At 55.2% G+C, this 21,483-nt stretch overlaps 1 protein-coding gene across 2 annotated transcripts; it reads right to left on the reverse strand.

Moving 5' to 3' along the window:
- Positions 1–312: 312 nt before the first annotated feature.
- Positions 313–21,283, reverse strand: MVK (mevalonate kinase). 2 transcript variants are annotated; one of them, XM_008072424.1, is made up of 10 exons: positions 21,192–21,280; positions 20,399–20,546; positions 16,720–16,864; positions 14,789–14,944; positions 10,801–10,904; positions 10,181–10,226; positions 6,244–6,334; positions 5,724–5,840; positions 2,157–2,310; positions 313–1,148 (listed from the first exon to the last, which is right to left on the reverse strand). In XM_008072424.1, the coding sequence occupies exons 1-10, from the start codon at positions 21,267–21,269 to the stop codon at positions 997–999; spliced, it is 1,191 nt and encodes a 396-aa protein (XP_008070615.1). In that variant the 5' UTR covers positions 21,270–21,280; the 3' UTR covers positions 313–996. The 2 variants fall into 2 exon arrangements, with proteins under 2 accessions (XP_008070615.1, XP_008070616.1); XM_008072425.2 differs by lacking the exon at positions 14,789–14,944 and having other exon boundaries at positions 21,192–21,283.
- Positions 21,284–21,483: the final 200 nt, after the last annotated feature.

Below are 21,483 nucleotides of genomic sequence, written 5' to 3' on the forward strand. Positions count from 1 at the left end.
GTGGGAGGTTCACACGGGGTCGGGAGGCGCCGGGGTCTGAGCAGCGCTCCAGAAGGGCCGCGGTCGTGTCGGGCCTGGGAAGTCTGCACGGGAGGGCGTGGAGGCGCGAAGCCACCTGGCGAGGAGCCTGGGGCTGCGCGACCAGCCCACGCCTCGGCCTGGCGGCTGCATCTGGTCTCCCCCAGCCCCAGGCAAGGCCCGTCGAGGAAGGCCCAGCCTGGCTGGCAGCCGGCGACCCAAGGCCCCCTCCTCTCCCCAGGCCTGGCACGGAGGAAGGCGCTGCAGGGGCGGCCACCGGTCAGCATCTTCCTGGACGGGTGGAGCACTTGTGTGCTCGGAACTTTTTATTCCCTCTGTGCCACCCTGCCCGCAGACCCCTTGGGTACGGATGACAGCAGGTCGGCCTGGCCTTCGCTCTGCCGGGACTCAGGCCAGGGCGCAGAAGGCAGGCCCACCTCCTGGTCAGTCCCCAGGAGCCCCATCTGGCTGGACCGATGGGAGGCTGTGAAAAATGAAGGATCCCGGTGGCAGGTGCACCGGGAGGGAGGCAGGACAAGGGTCAGCCTGCTAGTCAGGGAAGGCTTCCTGGAGGAGGAGGGGGGCCGTGTAGTGCTGAGAGACAGGGCAGGTGTCTAGGCAGAGGGAGAAAGACAGAAGTCTCAGCACAGCCAAGGTTGTCGGGGAGCCCACAGGCAAAGGCAGGGACCCAAAGCAGATGCATCCCCGGGCACCTTGGGGAAGACAGGAAGAGGCCCCTCACACCTGAGGACCACTTGACCCACTGCCCAGCTGCCTAGAGAGTGCAGAGCACAGATGTGTATCCCTGGGGTCCACCGCAGGGACTGCAGGAGTATGGCCAGCAGGAAACACATTCCAGGGGCTGAGGGGCCTGTCAATGTTGGGAGCTGGGCACTGCTGGCCAGAACAGAGGCCAACTCCAGTCCTCAGAATAAGCCCGCGAGGGGCTTCTCTGTGGGCCATAGTGCAGGGCTCATCTCAGAGGCCATCCAAGGCTTGCCAGACGTGGCCGTCAAGGGAGGTGGCTGAGTGTACGGAGACTCCGGGTGCGCCGATGCTGGTTTCCCAGCAGTCGAAGCCACAGCTGCTCAGGGCCTGCTTCGTGGCCTCTACCTCCGGCCGCTCCAGACCTAGGGAGGGAGAGTGGGTCACCACTAGCAGCCCCACTCCCAGAGGGGAAGCTTGTGGCCTTCCAGGCCGTGGTCCCCGCGTGCCGGAGTGCCCAGCCTTGCTCCTTCCCTGGGGGGCTCTGAGTCACACAGACCTGGTCTTGCCACGAACTGGCCATGAGGCCTCAGACAGGTGATGCCCCTCCAAGCCTTAGTGAACTCTCCTGGGAATGGGGCTCATGACACCTACCCTCCAGAGTTACTGGGAGGCTTAACAGACCATGTGGGCAAACTGCCTGGCATGGCACCTGGTACCCTGGGCACACTCCAGAAACACCAGCTCTCACCATTGCCGTCAGCCCTGAGCCAGGAGCAGACCCTTGGGGGTCACTGAGTGAGGGTGTGGCCACCTCCAGAGGCCTGGGGTCACCACTCAGGGTGCAGAGGGAGGTGCCTTGGGGTGGACGGGGGGCTCCATGCAAAGCAAAGGGGAAGGGAGGATGGTCACGGGGAGGGGGGAGAGAAAGAGCAGGGAGACCAGAAGGGGCAGGCAGAACACGGGGGAGACAGAGGTGGGCCGGAGCAGGCAGTGCCCACTGCATGCCAGGAGCCACCCTAAGGGCAAAGGCAATGGGGGGGTGTCACACCCCAGGCACGTGACCTGGCCTCAGGCCAACAGGAAGCCCTGTTGTTCTGGAGCAAGACGAAACCCCACCCTGGCCACATCAAGGCCAGGACGACGCCCTGGTTACTTCCCAGGCTGTGGCAGGAGCTCCTCCCACAGCCCAGCCCTGTGCCAGGCTCCCAAGCGCCCTCTTCTTAAAACTGTGAAATGACCTTGCCAGCTAGACACTCTCATCCTTATTTTTCCAACGAGAAAGCAAAGGTCCAGTGAAGTCACCTAACTTGCCCAAGGCCACTAAGCAGAGCCACAACCTGTTCCAAGGCCTCTTCTCCTCCTAAGGGAACTCTCTGGGTGGAACCCTCACAGAAGCCCAGGCTGGCAACTGGCCTGGCACCACCCCTTACCTGGCTTGAGGAGTGTGATGCCACAGCCACCGCCGCCTGCGCCTGTAAGCTTGCTGTGCAGTCCATGGGCCATGGTCACCTGGCAGAGTCGGTCCAGAGCAGCGTGGCCCACGCCAAGGGCATTCAGGTGGTGCTGGTTCATGTCAATGAGCTCCTGGGAGAGGGTTCCGCCTGTGAGCACGTGGCCACCTGAGGCCGAGGACCGTGCCCACCTGCATCTACCCCTCCATCTGCCAGCTGATGTTTTGGAACAAGTTAATGGCTTTGAATACCTGGCACACTGCCCCCTCCACTGGCAAAAGCAGCCCTCCTTCCTTCACAACCCCAGGCCTCGGGAAGCTGACCTCAACCTCCCAGACCCACAGTGAACACGTCCTAGGCTGGACCACAGATGCTCTGGCAACGGACTGGAAATGAGCATGTGGCCCACGGTGGGCCAATCAGGGTCCTCCCAGCATTTTCTCTGCCTCTTTCTGCTGGAGCTGCTGAACTAGCTGACTTCAGATTATGCTGCCAAGATGATCTGTCCTGCCCTGTGGCCAGAGAGTACACGGAAGATTGAAGAGATTCCCAACCGCATTCTTTCAGCCCTTGGATTGAGCTATACCTAAAGCCATTTATGTCTGGTCTTCTCAGTTAGGAGCCAACTCCTTTTCTGCTAAACCCACTTTATAACGGGGAAATTGAGGCTCAGAGAGGAGGTGACTTGCACAAGGTCACTGAGCTTGTAAGGTGCCAGGTAGGCCTGACATGAAGCCCCGCCTGCCCCACCTTTCTGTCATCTGCAAGAGAAAAGGTCTCCGGTAATACACCATGCCACCCTATAGCTGCCTCAGGGATTGATTTCAGAACAAGAGCTTGGTTGCAGTTCTGGCGAGGTCATGGGGGTGGGAAATCACTAGATGTTTGTCTAGGTTTCTTCCATTAGGCACAACAAAACTCCTGCTGTCCAAGGATCCAGCAAGATGCGTGTGGATGAAATAACAAAACAAACATATGCTACTGTCCGCACCCACGATGCACATTCAATTTACCAAATGCTTGTGACGTGCTACGGCTCTAAGGGTGAGACCCACCACACTTTCTGCCATGGGGAAGGGAAGAACGAGGCATCTGGAGCCAGGCGGGCTGGTTGCGTTTCTGGGGGCAAGGTCCTTGCCCTAGGCCTGCTGTCCCCGCATCAGCAGGGATCATAAGTGTCTGCCTCCCTGCCGTGAGGATGAGACACAGCAAGTCTTTCTCAATGCCTGGCACAGGATAAGTGCTCTGCAAACATCAGCTGCTGTTGGTATTTTTATGGGTACATTACAAAGGGGAAACTGAGGCAGAGTGAGGCAAGTGACTTGCCAAAGGTCACTGAGCTAGTAAGGCCCTGAGTCAGCCCTGGAGGCGGGATGGGCCTGACATGAAGCTCCTGCCCACCCTGCCTTCGAGAGCACCCTTGGCACTGGGGCCGCCCCCATTCCTGTGGGGAGCAGGCAGGGCCTGTGGTGTGTGGCCAACAGCCCCAAGCCCTGCTCCAGGGCCCTGGGAATGCCTGTGTGCCACGAGTTGCCAGTCACTACAGCATCTCCGCTGAGGCCACTTCGTTTGCCCACATGGGGCTGGCCAGCTGGTCAGGGCTGTGGCAGCCTTCCCCTGCTGCCTGCCTCGCACCCCAGCACTGCTAACAAACGAGCAGACAGGCATGATGGCCCAGTGGCAGCCCTGGGTGCCTTTCACCAGCCCAGCGGGCTGGATGTGAGTGGGGGCTTCTGGGGGCCTCGCTCTGCGCCTGAACACCACGTGTCACGCTACCGAAGCAGGTTCCAGACACCTGTCACATTCTGATCCAAAATCTGTCAAGGATCAGATGACAGGTTGTGACACAGGAGAACAGCTCACTGGTTTGAGTGCAAAGCTGTCCAGGAGCCGAGCTGCACATTTCAGCGGTTGCCACAGCCAAAAATATGCACAGTGTATAATCAACGTGCTGTTCCGTGGTGTTCTCCGGGGGCTCAACAGGGTGTATTTTAGGCAGTACTCTATCATTATTAATTTCCTACTCAAGGGGACCACGTTCCCTCCTTCCTACGTGGAGGGAATCGAGAGCCAGGAAGACAAAGGCTGGGGAGGGAGGGCAGAAGCACGGGAATCAGACGGAGCCTGGCACTGCGCGTAGTAGGTGTGCATTGAGGATCTGCTAATCCAGGAGCAGACAAGTCAGCCAGCGTGGCTCAGCTCAGCCACTCACCGGCTGGATGACCTCAGAAGCCCTCTCTCAGGTCTCCGTTTCTCTGCCGGTACATTGCGACAGCACACCTACTTCACGAGTAGGCTGTGGTGGGGATCAAGTGAGAAATCATTCGCCAAAGGTTTGGCTGAGCAGTGGCTTCTGGGCTGTGGCTGCAGACTCAAGTGCTGGGGCCAGGGAGGCACCGGGCAATGACTGCAGCAGGCAGTAAATCACAGAGGGGTGGGGACTGTGGTGATGTGGAGACTGCAGGGCCCCTGTGGAGGGCCCCTCCAGCCCCTCCCTGGACAGCTGCCATCCAGCCGCGCCGGCTCGGGCAGCCGCTGTCACTCTCCGAGGGCAGCCAGATGGCTCGCTGATGTCAGCCACATTCACCGGCCAGATAGGCCGTGTCCGAGGTGGGGCCCGGTCCTTGGCTCACGGAGGCCGTGGCACGCCAGGCATCATGTCTGTGCGTCACCCACGGGACCCCGGACATTCTTCGGACACTCCCATGAGGCCAGCAGAGGTGGCAGACACAGGTTCAGTCTAATCCAGAGTTCGTGGTCTCAGCCCCAACACTGGAATGATGCCCATGGTGGGACTGGGCTACCAAGACAGAAGAGTAAGTTCAGAACCTATCTGACTTGAAGCAGGAGGTCGCTGAAGAGCTGCTGAAGAAACACACGCAGGTGGCAGAAACAGCATGGAGGTGGCCAGGGAAGCCTGGACTCTAGAGAATGTTGTGTCAGCAATGTCCCCATCTACCAGAGCTCTTCAGATGCATGACCCTTAAACCTGGCCCTTCACACTTAGCATGTGCCAGGCACTGCCCCAAACTCCCAGCTGCCCTCCACTGCTCAAAAGCACCTGGAAGAGGCTGTAAGGCAAGACCCATGTGCTTGCTTGTGAACACAAACTCCAGGCCCAGCCCGGGGATTCTTTTTTTTTTTTTGAGCTGGAGCCCTTCTCCTGTCACCCAGGCTGGAGTGTAGTGACATGATCTCAGCTCACACAGCCTTGACCTCCTGGGCTCAAGCAATCCTCCCATCTCAGCTTCCCAAGCAGCTGGGACTACAGACATGTGCCACCATGCCTGGCTAATTTGTTTGACTTTGATTTTGTTTTTTTATTGATGAGGTCTAGCTATGTGGTCCAGGTTGGTCTTGAACTCCTGGGCTCAAGCAATCTTCCCGCCTCAGCCTCCCAAAATGCTGGGATCACAGGCATGCACCCCTGTACCCACCCAGGCCAAGGACTCTGATAGCCAGGTCAGAGGTATGGCTAACCCCTATGTTTTGGTCCCCGGGGATTCTGGGGAGCCGCTGTGTGGACTGAATAACCCGGCTGCTTACTTCCAGCACGAGGTACTGCTCCGGGGCTGGGGCCGCCACCATCTCTCCCAGCACGCGCTCGCACTCCACGGAGATGGCGTCTATTGAGGTCAGGAGTGGGGCCATGATCTCTGGAAACTGGGGAATGAAAGGACGCAAATGGTGTGTGAGGCCGGGGGCAGGCAGACACAGGACAGCTGTCCCAGCAGTGGGTGGAGGGTCGAGGTGTCCCCATGACCTACACCCTTCTCTGGGAAGTCTTTCCTTCCAGCCTGGTCTCCGCTTTGCCGGCTGCCCGATTTCAGGAGTGGGATTCTTGCCGCAAAGCCAGTGTGTCCAATGAGCCCAACCAGTTGCTTCAGGAATCCCCACCCCATCTCCTGGCCAGGCCATGGGCGCAGATAGCCTTTTTTCCTGCTGAAAACAGCCTTCCCAAAGCTCCCTGCCCCGCCATTCCCCTCAGCCAAAGCGAGACCTCAAAAATCCAAATGTTGTGTCACGGCCCTGCCTGAAATCTGCCTAGGAAGGGAACAAGAATCACCTTGATCAGCCTGTTCCTGACGCTGGCCACAAGGGCCTTGGTACTGCGAGGAACTTTGGTGTTGGTCAGCAGGATCTGGAGAACTGGTGGCCTGCAGGGAAGAGGAGGTGGGTCCATGCTGAACTCCAGGTGGAGAAGCAGCCCCAACTGGAAGCATTCTGGGACTCCACCCCACCAACACAAGGAGGGCATGGAGGTCCAGGGAGGCGACGTCAGACTGGGCAGCATGGGGTTCCCGCCACTGGCCACAGCTGTGTCTCCACCTCAGCCTGTGGGTGGATGGACACCCTCCCTTGGCTTTTCACTCATTTATTCATTCGGCTTTGGGCACCAACTACGCACCAGGCACGGCTCAGCCTGGGGACCAGGCCATGGTGGGGAGGGGCGGAGGCCGTGAAGGCTTTCCTGGGCCTGATGTGGAGGCTGAATATCGCGGAGGGTAAGAGCCAGTCAGGGCAAAGGTGGGATGGCAAGCACGGCTGGCAGGTGAGGCTGCCTGCAGACGCCCGGGGGGGGGGCAGAACGCTGCACACGCGTCAAGTCAGGTCAGAGTGGCCACGGCAAAGTGTGCAAGGAGGGCCTGGGCTTCTGTTGTGCAGGCCTCCTAGGGAGCTGGAGATTCAAACGGCCGGGGCCTGGCTGGACTGCACAGAGGGAAGGTGTCCAGGCCAGCTGGTGTAGGTGGCGCCCCTGCTGACAGAATAGGAGGCCTCCCAGCATGCTGAGTCCACTTCCTGCCTCGACGGCGCCGGGACCCCAAACTAGCTGTGGCTACAGGAGCCAACTGCCCTCGGCTGCCCTGGCCGAGCGGGCAGATGTCTCTGGACAGCCGCATAAGCCGACTCCAGGGAGCTGCATCCTCCCCCGGGCCCAGAGGGTGTGTAATCCCCCCTAAAGGCAGGGTGCCAACTGCCCGTGTGGCTGGCTGTCTCCGAAGGCCCAACCCACGCTTCTTGTAGCCCAGCCTGCCACTCAGTGTGCCGCAGGCTGGGGACGGAGGCCAGGGACTGTGGCTGTCTGGGCAGAAACAGCTGGGGCTGGGCAGAGCCCTTGATACCTTTATTCGCTCCCTTCACAGCTCAGGACTGTAAAACCCAGCTGGCCTGGAAAAGGCTGCCAGACCCTGCGTTATCTCACCGCCCATGAGCCCATGAAATTAATATCGATTCTCAGCCTTGGAGGCTGACTTTTTTTTTTTTAACTTTACAAAAGATGAACACTATATTTGGCTTTTCTCTTCCCTTCTCTTCAAAGACATGCCATTCCTCAAAAGGGCAGTGTTCTGGGAGGCTGCATCTTGAGCCCCTCCACAAACAATGCGTTTTTGTGTGGTGACGCAGCATGCGTGGCGGGGGTAGCTCGTCTTTCGGCCACCGTGGGATTAACATGGCTTCTGGGAACTCCCGCCATGCTCCTGGCCCTGCCCTGCAGCCGGCAGGCAAGGTGGGTTTGCTCTGAGTCCCCACACACCCAGCCCTCCACAAGCAGGCCTGCTACCAGTCTCACCAAACCCAGGGCTCTGACGCCATCCAGCGGCCACCACTCAGGGCGTGTCCGGTGAGGCCACTGTGCTCCGGGCCTGGCCCTGTCCCAGCCTTCTCGCTCACCCTGCCTCAGGGACTCTGCCCCTGCATCTCCTCGGCGGGGCCCTGCCCCCACCCAGGCTGCATAACTCACTTTAATCCCACCCAGGTCTCTGACTGCATCATCTCCCCCTTGCGGGCCCCATGCAATGGGCTCCCTCCTTTGCTCTCCCGTCCTGGCCCTGCCTGACCTCCTAAGGCACTTATGGCCACTGGACAAGCTCTCACAGAGCAGTTTGTAGTTGCCTCCTCCCACAAAAGCCTGAGTTCCACAAAGGTGGGACATTGCTCTATTCCCTGCTGAGGTCCCAGCATCCAGCACACAGTAGGTGCTCAATAATACTTGTCGGGCAGAGGAGTAAACCTGGCCAGCACAGAGCTAAGCACTGCATAGATACCATTTCTGATTTTGTGCTCAGGATCCCCATATATGAGAGGAGATGGCCAGGCATGGTGGCTCACACCTGTCATCCCAGTACTTTGGGAGGCTAAGGCAGGAGTATTACTTGAGTCCAGGAATTCAAGACCAGCCTGGGCAACATGCGAGACCTCGTCTCTGCAAAAAAGTCACCTGTAGGATCGGTTGAGCCCAGGAGGTCAAGGTCACAGTAAGCCGTGAATGTGCCACTGTACTCCAGCCTGGGCAACAGAGTGAGACCCTAACTCAAATAATGATAATAATAATCAGAGAGAAGGAGATCTCGGGAGAAGTTACCGAAGACACCCAGAAAGTACAGAGGTAGACACAAACCCAGGCCTGTAGACACAAACCCAGCCTCTGCCCGGTGTCCCACTGATGACCAGCTATCCCCCATGCCCACTTTGGAGACCCTCCATCGTTCCCCCAAGTTCCCCAGTGACTACACTCGAGTGCCCAGGCCTCATCCCAGTTGGCTTTCTAGCCCAGGGCCTAGCGCTGTACTTAGCCACCGAGGGAACGAAATGCCACTGCCTCCATGACGGAGGCCCCAGACCTGCAGCTGGAATTATGGTGCCTGCCACTGCCACTCCAGCAGCTTCAAAACCCTGAGGATGCTTCCTCTCCGATGGTGGCAGTGACCACCTCCCCTGACAGACCATGGGCTCCTGAGGGCGGGCCCAGACATCTCAGAGTCCTCAGCACGCTCCAGCTCCAGCTCTTCATGGATTCAGGACAGCCGGCAGGGCCAGCTCCCACTGGGGCCGAGACTGTACTGGCAACGCCCCCACCAGCATTGGAAGAATCTGCCCCGTGCTCCTCAGTGGCTCCCAGGTGGAGCAGGGACCAGAACTGAGGGGGGGGGGTCTTGCCCCAGGAGACGCTGGGCAATGTCTAGAGATATTTTTGGTTGTCACAACTGATGGGTACTGCCGGCATCTAGCAGGAGAGGCTGGGGTGCACCTCAGCTCCCCAAACATGCCCCATCCTAAGTGTCAGCAGTGCCGAGGCTGACGAGCCCTGACATGGAGCCTTGGAGAGGCAGGCTTGGCTCCTGCTGGCCGACAGAGCTGGGACAGAAGCCCCAGAGGTGCAGATAGGGGCCGGGATGCCACACCATGGCACCCAGGGCCTGCCGCCAGCTGTTGAGAGGGCCACCCTGGGAAAAGAAAGAGAGAGCCCCAAGCTCACAGTCACAGAAGGGCCCACCAAGGCAGCAGCGTGTCCTGGACAAATACTGCCACCAACTTGCCCGAGGGGACAGCCAAAGAGGCACCTGGCTCCCACTTGCTGCATACTTAACTCCCAGCACCCGACATCTGACTGTGGTGCAAACAGCACACAGGATGCTGAAAATGAACACGCACGTATGTGAATTCAGTGACTGCCAAGGGTCGGACACAGACTCACAGAAAACAGGCCAGCAGCTGCCAGGCATCCTACCCTGAGCCTCATGGGCCTCCTGTGGGCCTCAGTCCTGCCTCTGCCCTGAGGATCTATATCAGGACAACACTCATGTCCTGAGGCAGCTTCTGTGGGCAAGTCTGTCCTCAACCCTGCCAAGTGGAGAGCTCTTGGCCAGAGGGCCTAGGAGTCATCTTTCTCCTCCTAGGCCCAAGTACAGCGTCATGAGGAACATGGGAAGACAGGGAGTCTTGCCTACTAGGTGAACAAATGAACAAATGAAGGAATGAATGGTGAGTCGAGGGCCTTGAGCATGGTCATGCACGCCTTTCCCTCTATTCTCTCTGCCGCTTAAGAGCTGAGGTAGAGAAGGAAGCAGCAACTGCTATGGATCCTGCTTCCTGGGAGCCAGCAGGGGGACTGCAAGGTGGAGGGAAAGCTAGGGCCCCTCCCACACGATACTTTACAAGACATAGCGCTCTCCCTGACACCGCCATGCCTCTGGGCCCGGGTGTCACCCACCCTGAGTTACCTCTTTAAGGACGAGATCTTCCCTTGCTGGTATCGGAGCGCCCCTCCTAAAGGGGAGAACTGGGGGTCAGCGCGTGGGAAAGCTATCGTTTTCACCTCCTGGAAGAGAGGCCGGCCCCGGGATTGGGTGCGAGTTTCGCCCCGTCCAGGGACAGGCTGAACAACATGAATCGGCTCAACTTCAGTTACCAGGGTCCTGAGGGCAAGAAGGAGCCTGAGTTCTGCGGAAGTGCCCTCTCCCCAGGCCTTGGCTCAAGGCCCCGCCCCTCCCAGCTGCCCAGCTTCATCTGACAGGCCACCTGGGAGAGGCCCGGGGCTGGCCAGCCCACAAACAGGAGTCCTCACTAGAGGACAGGCCAGCTGCATGGTCTGCGCACTCCATGGTGATGGCCTAGTACTCACTGTGGCTGCAGACTCCCAGACCCCAGACCCACCCTGGAGATTCTGACTCGGGGTGTGAGGCAGGGCCCCAGGATATCCCTCATGCCCCTGAGCAGGAAATCGCTGTTTCCTTGGAACCCACTGAGTCTGTGCATCCAAACGAGCACACATGCCTGGGCACCTACAGCTATAGTAAGAGTTTACACAAAAAGGAAGAAAATAAACTCACGTAGCACGTACCCCAGGTGCTAATGGCATTGTCTACTCCGGAGGGGTTCCCGTGAATCACCCTCTCCCCCTGGAAGGCCCATTTGTTAATCAGTTCCAAGTCCTCCTCCATCCACCTGTGAAACAGAAGAACATTGTTATCGTGTGGGGGTACCGAGGACAGGAGCCGCACACCATGCGAGGTGGACGCCAGGAGGCTGGAGCCCAGCCCTCTCAGGAAGGACAAGACAGGCCTGAGCCTCCCTGCCAAGGGCCAGGCTGAGCCTCCTCCCTTCGAAACGCGCCTGCACGGCTAGAATAGCCCAGGCCTTGGGTTCCCGTGGCCCTGCTTTGCCTCCCACTTGCTGAGTGGCTCTGGGCTGTCACCTAGCCCCACTGAGCCCCACTCTCCTCTCTGGAGGATGATGACTCCAGCCTCCAGGGGCCTGGTGTGTGTGTGTCTTGTGCTGGCGAGGCACCTGGCGAGGTATCCGCGAGCAGTGGGGGTGGCCCTTTTGCACGCCATGGGAACCCAGCCTGCCTGCAACACGAGCCAGCAGGGTGGGATGCTTCCCAAGGCCTGCGAGCAGGCCCAAGTGCCATCACCACAAATCAAACTCCAGAGGCTCAGACACCCCCAGCGGGCCTGGTGCACACCAGGACGGCTCCCTTGCATGGAGCAGGTAAGGCTCATGAAAGCGGAGATGGGCCGACCCAGACACATGAGTACACTACGAGGAAGGATGATCAGCCAGCGCCCTACCCCGTCTCAGTCTGTCTCCTCTCTGTGGACTCACTGCCCCTCACGACGGAGAAGCCAAAAGGATTTGGGACCTCAGAATGATAAGGCTCAGTGGCGGGGTTACGGACACACAGTGAGTCTGTCTCATCCTACCTAGCACCAGACTCTACCAGCAACCCCGTGCAACTGCTCCACCTCTGCCCCTCCGTTTTCTCATCTGGAAAATGGGGATAGGAGTGTCTCTCTCACTAGGGATTCTGTGGGGTGGGAAAAACACACATGCTTTGTACAATGCCCAGGAAACAGTCTGTGCTCCCCCAAAACAGGCCCCCTGCAATCACAGTTCCTGGGTGACTCGAGGCCTGATTCGACCACTCATTTGCTGTGGCACCTGGGCCAGTCAACCACCCCAAGTCTCCTTCCTCATCTGTCACATGAGGGTTTCGGTGGCCCTTTAGCTCCCATAGTGGCTGTGAGGCTGTGGTGATCACGAGCGAACACTGGCCAATGATACTGAGAGCACGTGCCAAGCACTGTGCTAAACGACTTCTCAAATGGGCCACCTCCTGGAATCCTCACAATAGCCCCACAGGGAAGGCACGATTACTATTCCATTTCTACAGAAGGGGAAACTGAGGCTCAGGTAGGTAAACAGTATCCCAAAGCTAGTCACGGCTATGTCAGAACCACATCTGCTGACTTGGAGCCCAAGCTCCTAGCTACTAACCTCACGGTGCACACAAGATTTCACATGCATTTGTTCAGTACTTGTTGAAGAACTACTACGTGCCTGTAACCAAGCAGAGAGCAAAACACACAAGGTCCCTGACTTCTTGGCCCTTGGAGTCTAACACAGAGAGCGGAGGTCAGGAAGCCATCGCTGTACAACCAGAAACACATCAGTCACACCACAGCGTTTACATGGCAGGCGCTTCTGTAAGAGTAGGGCAAGCTGCATGGGGTGCACTTTACTCTGAGCTGGGGGGACAAGGGGGTGTCAGCAAGGCAAGGCATGGGGACAGCATTCCAGCCTAAGTGTTCAGCCTGTGCAGTGCCTGGAACCGGACCTTTCCAGGAACCGAAAGGCAGCCACGTGCCTGGGAAGAGGGGAACCATCCACATGGGCGGTAACCCAGGAGCTGACCCGGCCCAGGGCCCTGCCCCCAGCAGATAGGAGTCTTGCCCCTCCTCTGCACCCAGTTCCTTCTTCAGGGGCTTAGATTCAAGTCTTCAGAGGAGACTGGGCTCCAGTCCCTTCTGACACAGAAATGCAAGGAAGTGGGGTCTGGGGTTTGTTCCCCCAAGGGTGTTTTTTTTTTTTTTAATCAGTCTCACTCTGCTGCCCAGGCTGGAGTACAGTGGCATGATCATGGCTCACCACAGCCTCTACCTCCTGGCTTCAGACTCCTTCCACCTCAGCCTCCTGGGACTACAGATACATGCCACCATGCCCAGCTAATTTTTTAAAGTTTTTGTAGAGATGAGGTCTCACTATGTTGCCCAGTCTGGTCTCAAAGCAATCCTCTTACTTCAGCCTCCCAAAGTGCTAGGATTATAAGCATGGACCACCAAACCCAGCTCCCCAAGGGTTCTGAGAAGGAACGGCTAGTCTTCAGGGGAGGTGGCAGAACTGGTTAGAAGCAGTATGAGAAGGACTATACACAGGCACACACATGCACCCCTAGTTACCCTGTCTTTTGAAAGGCAGAGCAGTCTGTTGGACTCTGTATGGGCATCTCTTCCGGGGACCGAGGGCAATCAGGACTTCACTGACCTGGATTGTAACTAGCAGTGGGTACACAAGGGTGAGCAGCTGTCTTGAAGCCTCCCTCCCCAGACACCATCTCATCACAGGATGGCCAAGGGTCCAAGCTGGAAGAGGTCCAGTCCAGCCCCAGGTAGAAGGGACTGTCCCTGCATGCTAACAGGCAAGCCCCCTGAACTGGAAAACAGTTTAGTGGTGCCTGAGGGCACAGCCTCTCATCACCTGCTGGAAGCCCCCCTGGAGAACAGCAGTCCCTGCCCTACCTCCCACCTGCACCACACACATGGGAACCACTTGAGCAGCTCTGGGAATGCTCAGGGGTAGAATATCCACAGCTTGCAGATCCACAGGGCCCATCAGGGTCACAGCGGCCTTGGGCTCAGCCTGAATTCAGCTGTTTAACCTATACAACTCAGAAAAGGAATTTCTGGATGCGAGAGAAACCCTAGCAGGCAACCAGTAGGGCCGGGCAAACAGAAACCATAGCGCTTTCATGCCAGAGGAAGGAAAACTCAGTTCAAAACCAAACAAAAGAGGACAGTTCTCCGGCCCAGGCCAGCACGCTGTGTGTTCTGGTCTTGCTCCACCCCGCTGCGGGGCTTTGGGTGGGAATGCACAGCTCTGTCCATCTGGCATCTGAGGAGTTCTCTTCTGCCAGCTAGACTGGAAGACATGAGCCCTGCAACCCCTTGAAACAGCATAGCTGCGCTCACAGAGCCAGGACTGGAAGCCCCCAATTGGGAGGGTTCTCCCAAGCGACATGGACTCAGAAAGATGCCTTATAGAAGACCTGCCTAGCTGGATTCTGGGGCCATGTCTGCAGCTCCTGGTGCCTTGGACGAACTGCATAACCTGTGTGCAGGGTGGTTTCTTGAGGAACATTCCCCAAGTGACAGAAAGTCTGCATTGGGCCTGTCTTGACAGGGCCTACTGACTCACAGGGTCCTTCCCAGTGAGAACTGTGGAGGGGCAACCCACCGGTGGACATGGCCCAGGGCTGTGGGAGGACACACCTACTGTAATAAACACACCTCCTTAGGCCAATTTCTCAGCACATCACACTATCTTTTATCAGTGTCTGGTGCAGCCTGTCGAGAACCCTTTGGGCATTGCCATTACCATACAGAGGAGGACACAGAAGCTGCGAGGGGGGAGTGACCAACCCCAGGTCCCACATCAGGTCAAGGCAGAGATGAGGGTCCACCCAGCTCGCTGCCCTCTACGTCCAGACTTGAGCTCTTTCTGCTGCACCATGGGGACCTGATCCCCCAGGAGTCAGGATGGGGGCAAAGTGGGGAGCAAAAGTGGGTCAGTGCTCCGGAGCTCAGACTCTGGATTCTGACCATCTGGTTCATTCTGCCGTCACTCACTGTATAGCCCTGGGCCGGCCATTTGGTCATCTGACCCCTCTCCATTCACAGGGAGGCCTCAGTGAGAGAATGCACATTCAGAGCCTGATGCACGGGAAGGATGACTAGGGCGGGGAGGATGACTAGGGCGGGGACTGTGGTTACCTGCTGTTGGGGGCCCCATCCCTCTGCGGGTTTGGGATCTCCTCACAGGCGGTCAGGAGGGCAGCTGCCAGACACACCGAATAGGCGGCACTGGAGCCCAAGCCGGCGCCGGGGGGCAGCTCCGACCACACAGTGATGTCCAGGCTTGGCAGGGCCCTGAAACACAGTAGGGCGAAAAGTGTGGCTGAAGGCAGGGAGGGGCCACTGCTGAACCCAGGCCAAGACCCAGGCCCAACTCCAGGCATTTGGCCCACTTTTCACTTTTCTGAACCCAGGGAGACCTCCTGCCCTCAACGGTGTCCCTACTGAACGGCAGGAACTCCTGGGTACCGGATTCATCTCAATTCCTGCATCATCCAACCCGAGCCCTTCCTGAAAGCGCCCGGTGAACCGCCAACACTGCTCTCTAACCTCCTTCCTGCCCCACATGCCAGGCTCTTCTGTGGCCCTGCTCTAAGCAGACGCTGGCCCCTCTGCCTGTGAGAGCCCTGCTCCTTAACCCCTGGGGAAATCCCTACCCGCCTTTCAAGGCCTTAGCAAGCCTCCTCTGGGGCCTTCCTTGACTACCCACAGAGACACCTCCTGGCTCTCTTTCAGGCCCCAGCCCGTGCTCTCCCTCCTCGCAGTACCTAAGATCATGTGGTCACGGTGGGCCGGAAAGTTCCCAATTGCTGCATCTCATGGGTACATTCCCCAGTGAGAACTGCCAAACTTCACGTTAGGTCGTCTCCACTAAATACTGTTCCCACTTTCCAAATATAAAAATGATAGTGCTGAATGTGCCTTTTTAGATGACACATGCCCACCCCACTAGACCATGAAACTGTGGAATGCCCCCCCACTGAAGGGGGCATGCCCCACTTATGCTGAAAATTCCTGCATCGGACGGCAGGTGTTGGGCCTTCTACAGTGTGTCCTCAGCCAGCACCCGGTCACTGGGTCAGTGTCTGCTGCTTGCTGCTGGAGGGAAGGGCTGCCCCTTGGCATTCTGGACAAAAAACAATCGTGAACACTTACTGTGTGCCAGGTATGGTGCAAGGCGCATTTCATATGCATTTCTAATCCTCCCTATAGTTTTTGAGGAAATCATTAATAGTAATAATAATGTAATAGCTAACATTGATCAAGCTGTGTGCCAGGCTCTGTGCCAAGCATTTTAAAGAAATTAACTCATTTAACCTCACAACAACCCTGTGAGGTGGGTACTATTACTCTTTCTACTTTACAGCTGAGGAGGCTGAGGCTCAGAGAGGGTAAGCACTTCAATCAAGCTGGTAAGTGGCACAGCTGGGGTCTGAACCAACGCAGCTGCCTCTCAAGCTCCTGCTCTGTCACCAAGTGACACTGCCTCCACGTACCGTCGCCCTCCAGGAGTTGGCTTCCTTGAGAGCAGACAACCCAGAACTTATTGTAGAGGGCAGAGTGGACACAGACCTTCACTCTGCCAACCACAGGGCCTCCCTGGAGCCAGTGGGCTGTGGCACAAAGCTACCTCTCTACCGGTGTGGAGCAGGCAAGGCCACACCGTGGATCAAAGGGAGGAGGGTGGCTTTGGTTCTGCTGAACCCAAGAGACCAGAGAAGGAAGCTGGTGTTCGTAATAGAGTGGTCTGAACGACTATCCAGTTCTACCACCTAATAACGAGCGCGTGGCCCTACATGTCTGCACCTCGCTGAGTCTCAGTTTCTCCAGGTATAACATGGTGACAGCAACTCTCTCCCAGATTGCTGTGAATATTAAGAGCATGCCGTGCATAAAGCATCAGGCGGGTGCCTGGCACAGGGTGGGGACAGCTGGGGGTGCTGTCCCTCAAACCTAGAATGAGCACATGCGTCCTCCAGCAGCAGTGACAGTACTCCTGCCCGTTCCTCCATGGGACACTGGATCTGGATGTCCCCCAGGATCTGGATGTCCCCTGGCCATGCACACACCTCTGCTTCTGGCAGATGGCCAGGTATAAGTAGAGGAAGGCCAGCACAGACAGGTGTTCGGGGGCGGCGCAGTCCTCAGGGATGCCTGCCACCTCCTTCAGCTTCTCCACTTGCTCTGGGGTGGGTGGTGTGACGTCACCTTGTTCTGTGCCACAAGCAAAACAAGCAGACATAGGTGGGTGAGAAGGTCCCTGCTGCTTTTTTATTTTTGAGTCGCAGTCTCACTTTGTTGCCTAGGCTGGAGTGCAGTGGCACAATCACAGTCACTGCAGCCTCGACATTCCAGGTTGGTGATCCTTACATCTCAGCCTCCTGAGTAGCTGAGACTTCAGGCACTTGACACTGCGCCTGACTAATTTTCTTTTAATTTTTTGTTGAGACAAGGTCTCACTATGTTGCTCAGGCTGGTTTCAAACTCCTGGGCTCAAGCAATATTCCTGCCTTGCCTCCCAAAGTGCTGGGATTATAGGAGTAAGCCACTACACCTGATCTCTCAGATGCTTTTGAAACAATAGAATACAAAAGATCAAGTAGTCATTGGAATCAGAATGTGGATGGCCAAGAATTTATGGTCCGAGACTTATACCCAAGTCTATCCATCAACTTCAGGCAGACTTGAGTTTGAGTCCTGACTGTGCCATTTGCTGGCTGTGTGGCCTTGAGTATGTTACTCAACCTCTCTGAACCTCAGTTTCCCTTCTTTTAAAATAAAGGTAATAATAGTACTTCTTCACAGGATTGTCATGAAGATAAAGCTAAATAAGGGTTGTAAAATTCTTAGTACAGCTCCTGGCATGTAATAAGAGCTTAAATAGTAGTTTTAAAACACATATACAACACACACACACACACACACACACACACACAGACACACACACACACACACACACACACAAAATGCTAATGCAATTTCACAAGGGCCTAGGTTTCACCCCTCATTGTATAAAAGCAAAAACAAAGGGAGTATAAAATTACTCCCAAAATATTTACCTCTCCCAAAAGATAATTAGTGAGAATGGGACAAATAAAACCAGCAAATGCGAGGGCTGCTGGGGCAGGAGGGCAAGGTGAGGTTCAGGCTTGTTTCCAGCGACACACAGGAGGTTGGGTCACTTTCCTCAGAGACACTGAGGAGGCAGAGCAAGTCTGACCAGCTTCCTTTCAAGATCACTCCCTGAGCCTCAGGTCAAACTCTCAAGGGAGTGGGAGATGGGGTTGGGTGTGCATGTGTTAGGAAAGTCAGGGCCCCCATTACATGCTCAGTAAATATTGAGAGCCTAAACATTTCAGAGCTCTGTGACAGACACAGAATGGTTGTTCAGAACCTGGGCTCTGGGGTTTAAAGAGACTGGGTCTGTATCAATAACAAGCTGTGCGATCTGAGTCACTTGACCTCTTTGTTTTTATTTTAGCATCTGTAAAATAGGGATGAATAACACCAGCTGCTCCCAGGGAAGGCTGAAGACTCCTAAGACTGCTAGCATATACTAGCACACTTATCAGTGCCTGGCACACACAAATGCCCAATAAACGATCTCTGTAGCTGGGCATGGTGACGTGTGCCTATAATCCCAACTACAACTACTTGAGAGTCTTAGGCAGAAGGATCCCTAGAGGGCAGGAGTTCAAGACCAGCCTGAGCAACAACGTAGAGAGACACTGTTTCTAATATATATATATATTCACTGTGTTTATTACTATTAGGAGGGAGGGAAAGGACTTTGAAAGAAGGAGTATATACGGTAGATCCTTGTGACCTCTTAGAAGACAAGGTATCTCTTGTTGTTTCCTGCAAGGAGACTATCAAGTCCTAACTAACAAGCCCTGCACTCTGCCTCAAAGCCCTAGCATCCACCTCCAATCCTGCTGGATCCTCGGAGCAGCACTCTGCTCACTGAAGCCCAGAGGGTTAAGAGACCCACGCAGGCTCACCCAGGAGTTGGAGGGGTCTGAGGCATGCTCCACACACCTGGCTGCCTCCATCCTGTATACTGACACAGAAAAGTCACAGCCAGCTCTCGGGGTGCATTTCTGGACTGGGCGGCCCTGTGTACCATGGAAAGCAAGTTCGGGTACTCTGGCTGGCCGTTTTCTGACACATGCTCCAAGGCAGTGGCTCTTAACTGAGTGTGTCCCCGGAATCACCCAGGGAATCCCTTTCAAAAACCTCTGTCACAACTACCAACTCTCAGTAGGAAAGGGGCAGGGCCAGGAGTCCATCTGCACTGGTAAAAACAGCAACAGCCACCAGCACTACAGAAGCCCTCTAGGGGATTCCAAGGCATGATGAGCCTGAAAATGGCTGCCTTTAGGTGAGGATTTTCACCTCTTCCTCCACCTCCAAGCAACATATGGGAGTAGCTGTGGCATCTCAAGGGGCTCTCGCAAGACAGGGGTCCAGGGTTCGGGTGCAGTTTAGAGAAAAAAAAACACCCTCATTTGCCTTCCCTGGCTGAGAAACACTGCTCTAAACAGAGGCACTAGCCCAGAGAGGAGATGGCAAACGAGAACAGAAAATGCACACCAGCTCTGAGGTAGGTGGGGACTCCACTGATGGAGACTGCTGGCCTGCTATGGGTAAATGGAACATTTCCAGTGCTATCAAAAATCGGCAAACAGGACTTTACTTATTGGCATGGAAAGATAGTCCTGATACACAGAAGAAAAAATACATACTGCTGAATGGTTTATATGGCCTGACTCAGTTTTGGTTAAAAAAAAAAAGATATCAGGGCTGGGTGCAAAGGCTTATGCCTGTAATCCCAGCAATTTGGAAGGCCAAGGTGGGAGGATCGCTTGAGATCAGGAGTTCCAGACCAATCTGGACAACATAGCAAGACCCCATCTCTACCAAAAAAAATTAGTTGGGCGTGGTGGCGTGTGCCTGTAGTCCCAGCTTCTCAGGAGGCTGAGGCAGGAGGATCACTTGAGCCCAAGAGTTTGAGCCAGTAGTGGGCTATGATTGTATCTCTGCTCTCCAGTCTGGGTGACAGAGCAAGACCCTGTCTTAAAAAAACACACAAAAGTTAAAACTAAAATTAAAAAATAATCAGGAGATTGCCTTATCTTACTTACTCTAACTATCTATCTATAGAACCCAGAAAAATTAATATCAAAATGCTCAGCGTCATTATTGGGGGGAAAAAGGGAGATACTAGATGATCCTTTCTTACTTGCAATTCCCAGTATTGACTGTTATTTTTTAATAATAAGTATTACTAGTTTTAATAATTTTTAATTATATAAAATGCCAATATATTCTCCCTGCCAAAATCACGATAGAAGGTGAGGGTTCCTTTGTCTACACCCTGGCCCGAGGACCCCCAGAGGGACTCATCATCATTGCAGTTTGATGTGTGTCTCCCAGAACTTTTTCTATACATCTATATACATACTATCCATAAATGCATATGTATGCTGTTTGCATTTGCTTCACTTAACCACAGACCTTGATGCTCTGTCTCCAATAGCCCACAGCAAATCAGCTTGTTTTTATACTTTTACACTTTAAATGAATAAGTGAAAGTAATTTTATGCAGTCAGGATAGAAAACAACCCTGGAACAACTGGCCCTGGCTCCCTGGGAAACAGTCAGGAATAACTAGTCAGCTGCCCTCCCTCCACACTCTTCTCAGGACCCAGGCTCTTAGGACAGCTGGTTTTTCCTGCTTACACCTACCCAGAAAGCTTGTATCCAGCACCTGAAGCCTGGCCACATCCCAGGTCCGCATGACGCCAATGTTTGGTAAGTTGAGGGCCACTTTCCCATCGCTGTGGGGTTGAAGCCGGAGGAATGTTCTCAAGTTCAAGGCCACAGCCAGAGCTACCTATAAAATAAAGGTCAAAGGCAAAAAGCCTAAGCACAAGTGGCAAAGGGGCCAATGTGCTGAGAAGAGAGCAGATATTAGCATCCAGGCCACTCCCACCCATGCCCTTGGCAGACACTGCTAATAGACCTTGGCATACCCCCGTAAGCCTGGGCACAGCCACAACCAATCTGTTAGGAGTTAATAACCACTTTAACTCCTGCATGCAAAACTTTATAGGTTCTCAACACCAAGGAATCACTTCTTCATAATCACCATGTTTTCAAAGAGAAATACGAGAACATAAAGAATGGCAGTTAGAGTGGAGGAATGGTAAAAACATAAGCTTTGGGTTCAGACAGACTTAGGTTTACTCTGAGCTCCATCAAGGTGTGTGGGACTTTGGTCAAGTTACCAATTCTCTCCTAAGCCTCAGCTTCTACATCTGTAAAATAGGATAATTAAAGGGCATACCTCAGGGGGTAGCCATAACGGTTAAATGAGATAACCCACGTTTCCCTTGCTGGATCATCTTTACAACTTCTATCTGAGTGCCCCACATCTCAATCCACAAACCTCTGAAGCTCATTTTCTAGGTGATATCATTCTACTGGGAAGGCTTCATTTATCATCTTTTTGCTAACTTACTGAGAAGGGACTTTTTACCTTGCCATGGACCACTGCATGTTCTCCATGAAGGATGACTTTCCCTGGAGCAGACACCAGCAGAACTTCTGGTAACATGGCTCCTGGGAATCCTGAAACGAAAAGTCAGAGAGAAGAGCAAAGATCCCTAGATATTAGAGCCAGCAGGAAGAGTTCTTAGAGAATGCCTTGTTCAAACTTATCGTTATTACAAAAAAGGCAGTTACCATCCAGCACTTGCTATGTACCAGAAAGGCAGTGCCGCGCAGCAGTCAACTGGACATACTGAGACAGTTGGGGGTTCAAACCCCAG

Source organism: Carlito syrichta, unplaced genomic scaffold (genome assembly GCF_000164805.1).
Source record: "Carlito syrichta isolate Samal-C Ts95f unplaced genomic scaffold, Tarsius_syrichta-2.0.1 Scaffold315168, whole genome shotgun sequence".
NCBI lineage: Eukaryota > Metazoa > Chordata > Mammalia > Primates > Tarsiidae > Carlito > Carlito syrichta.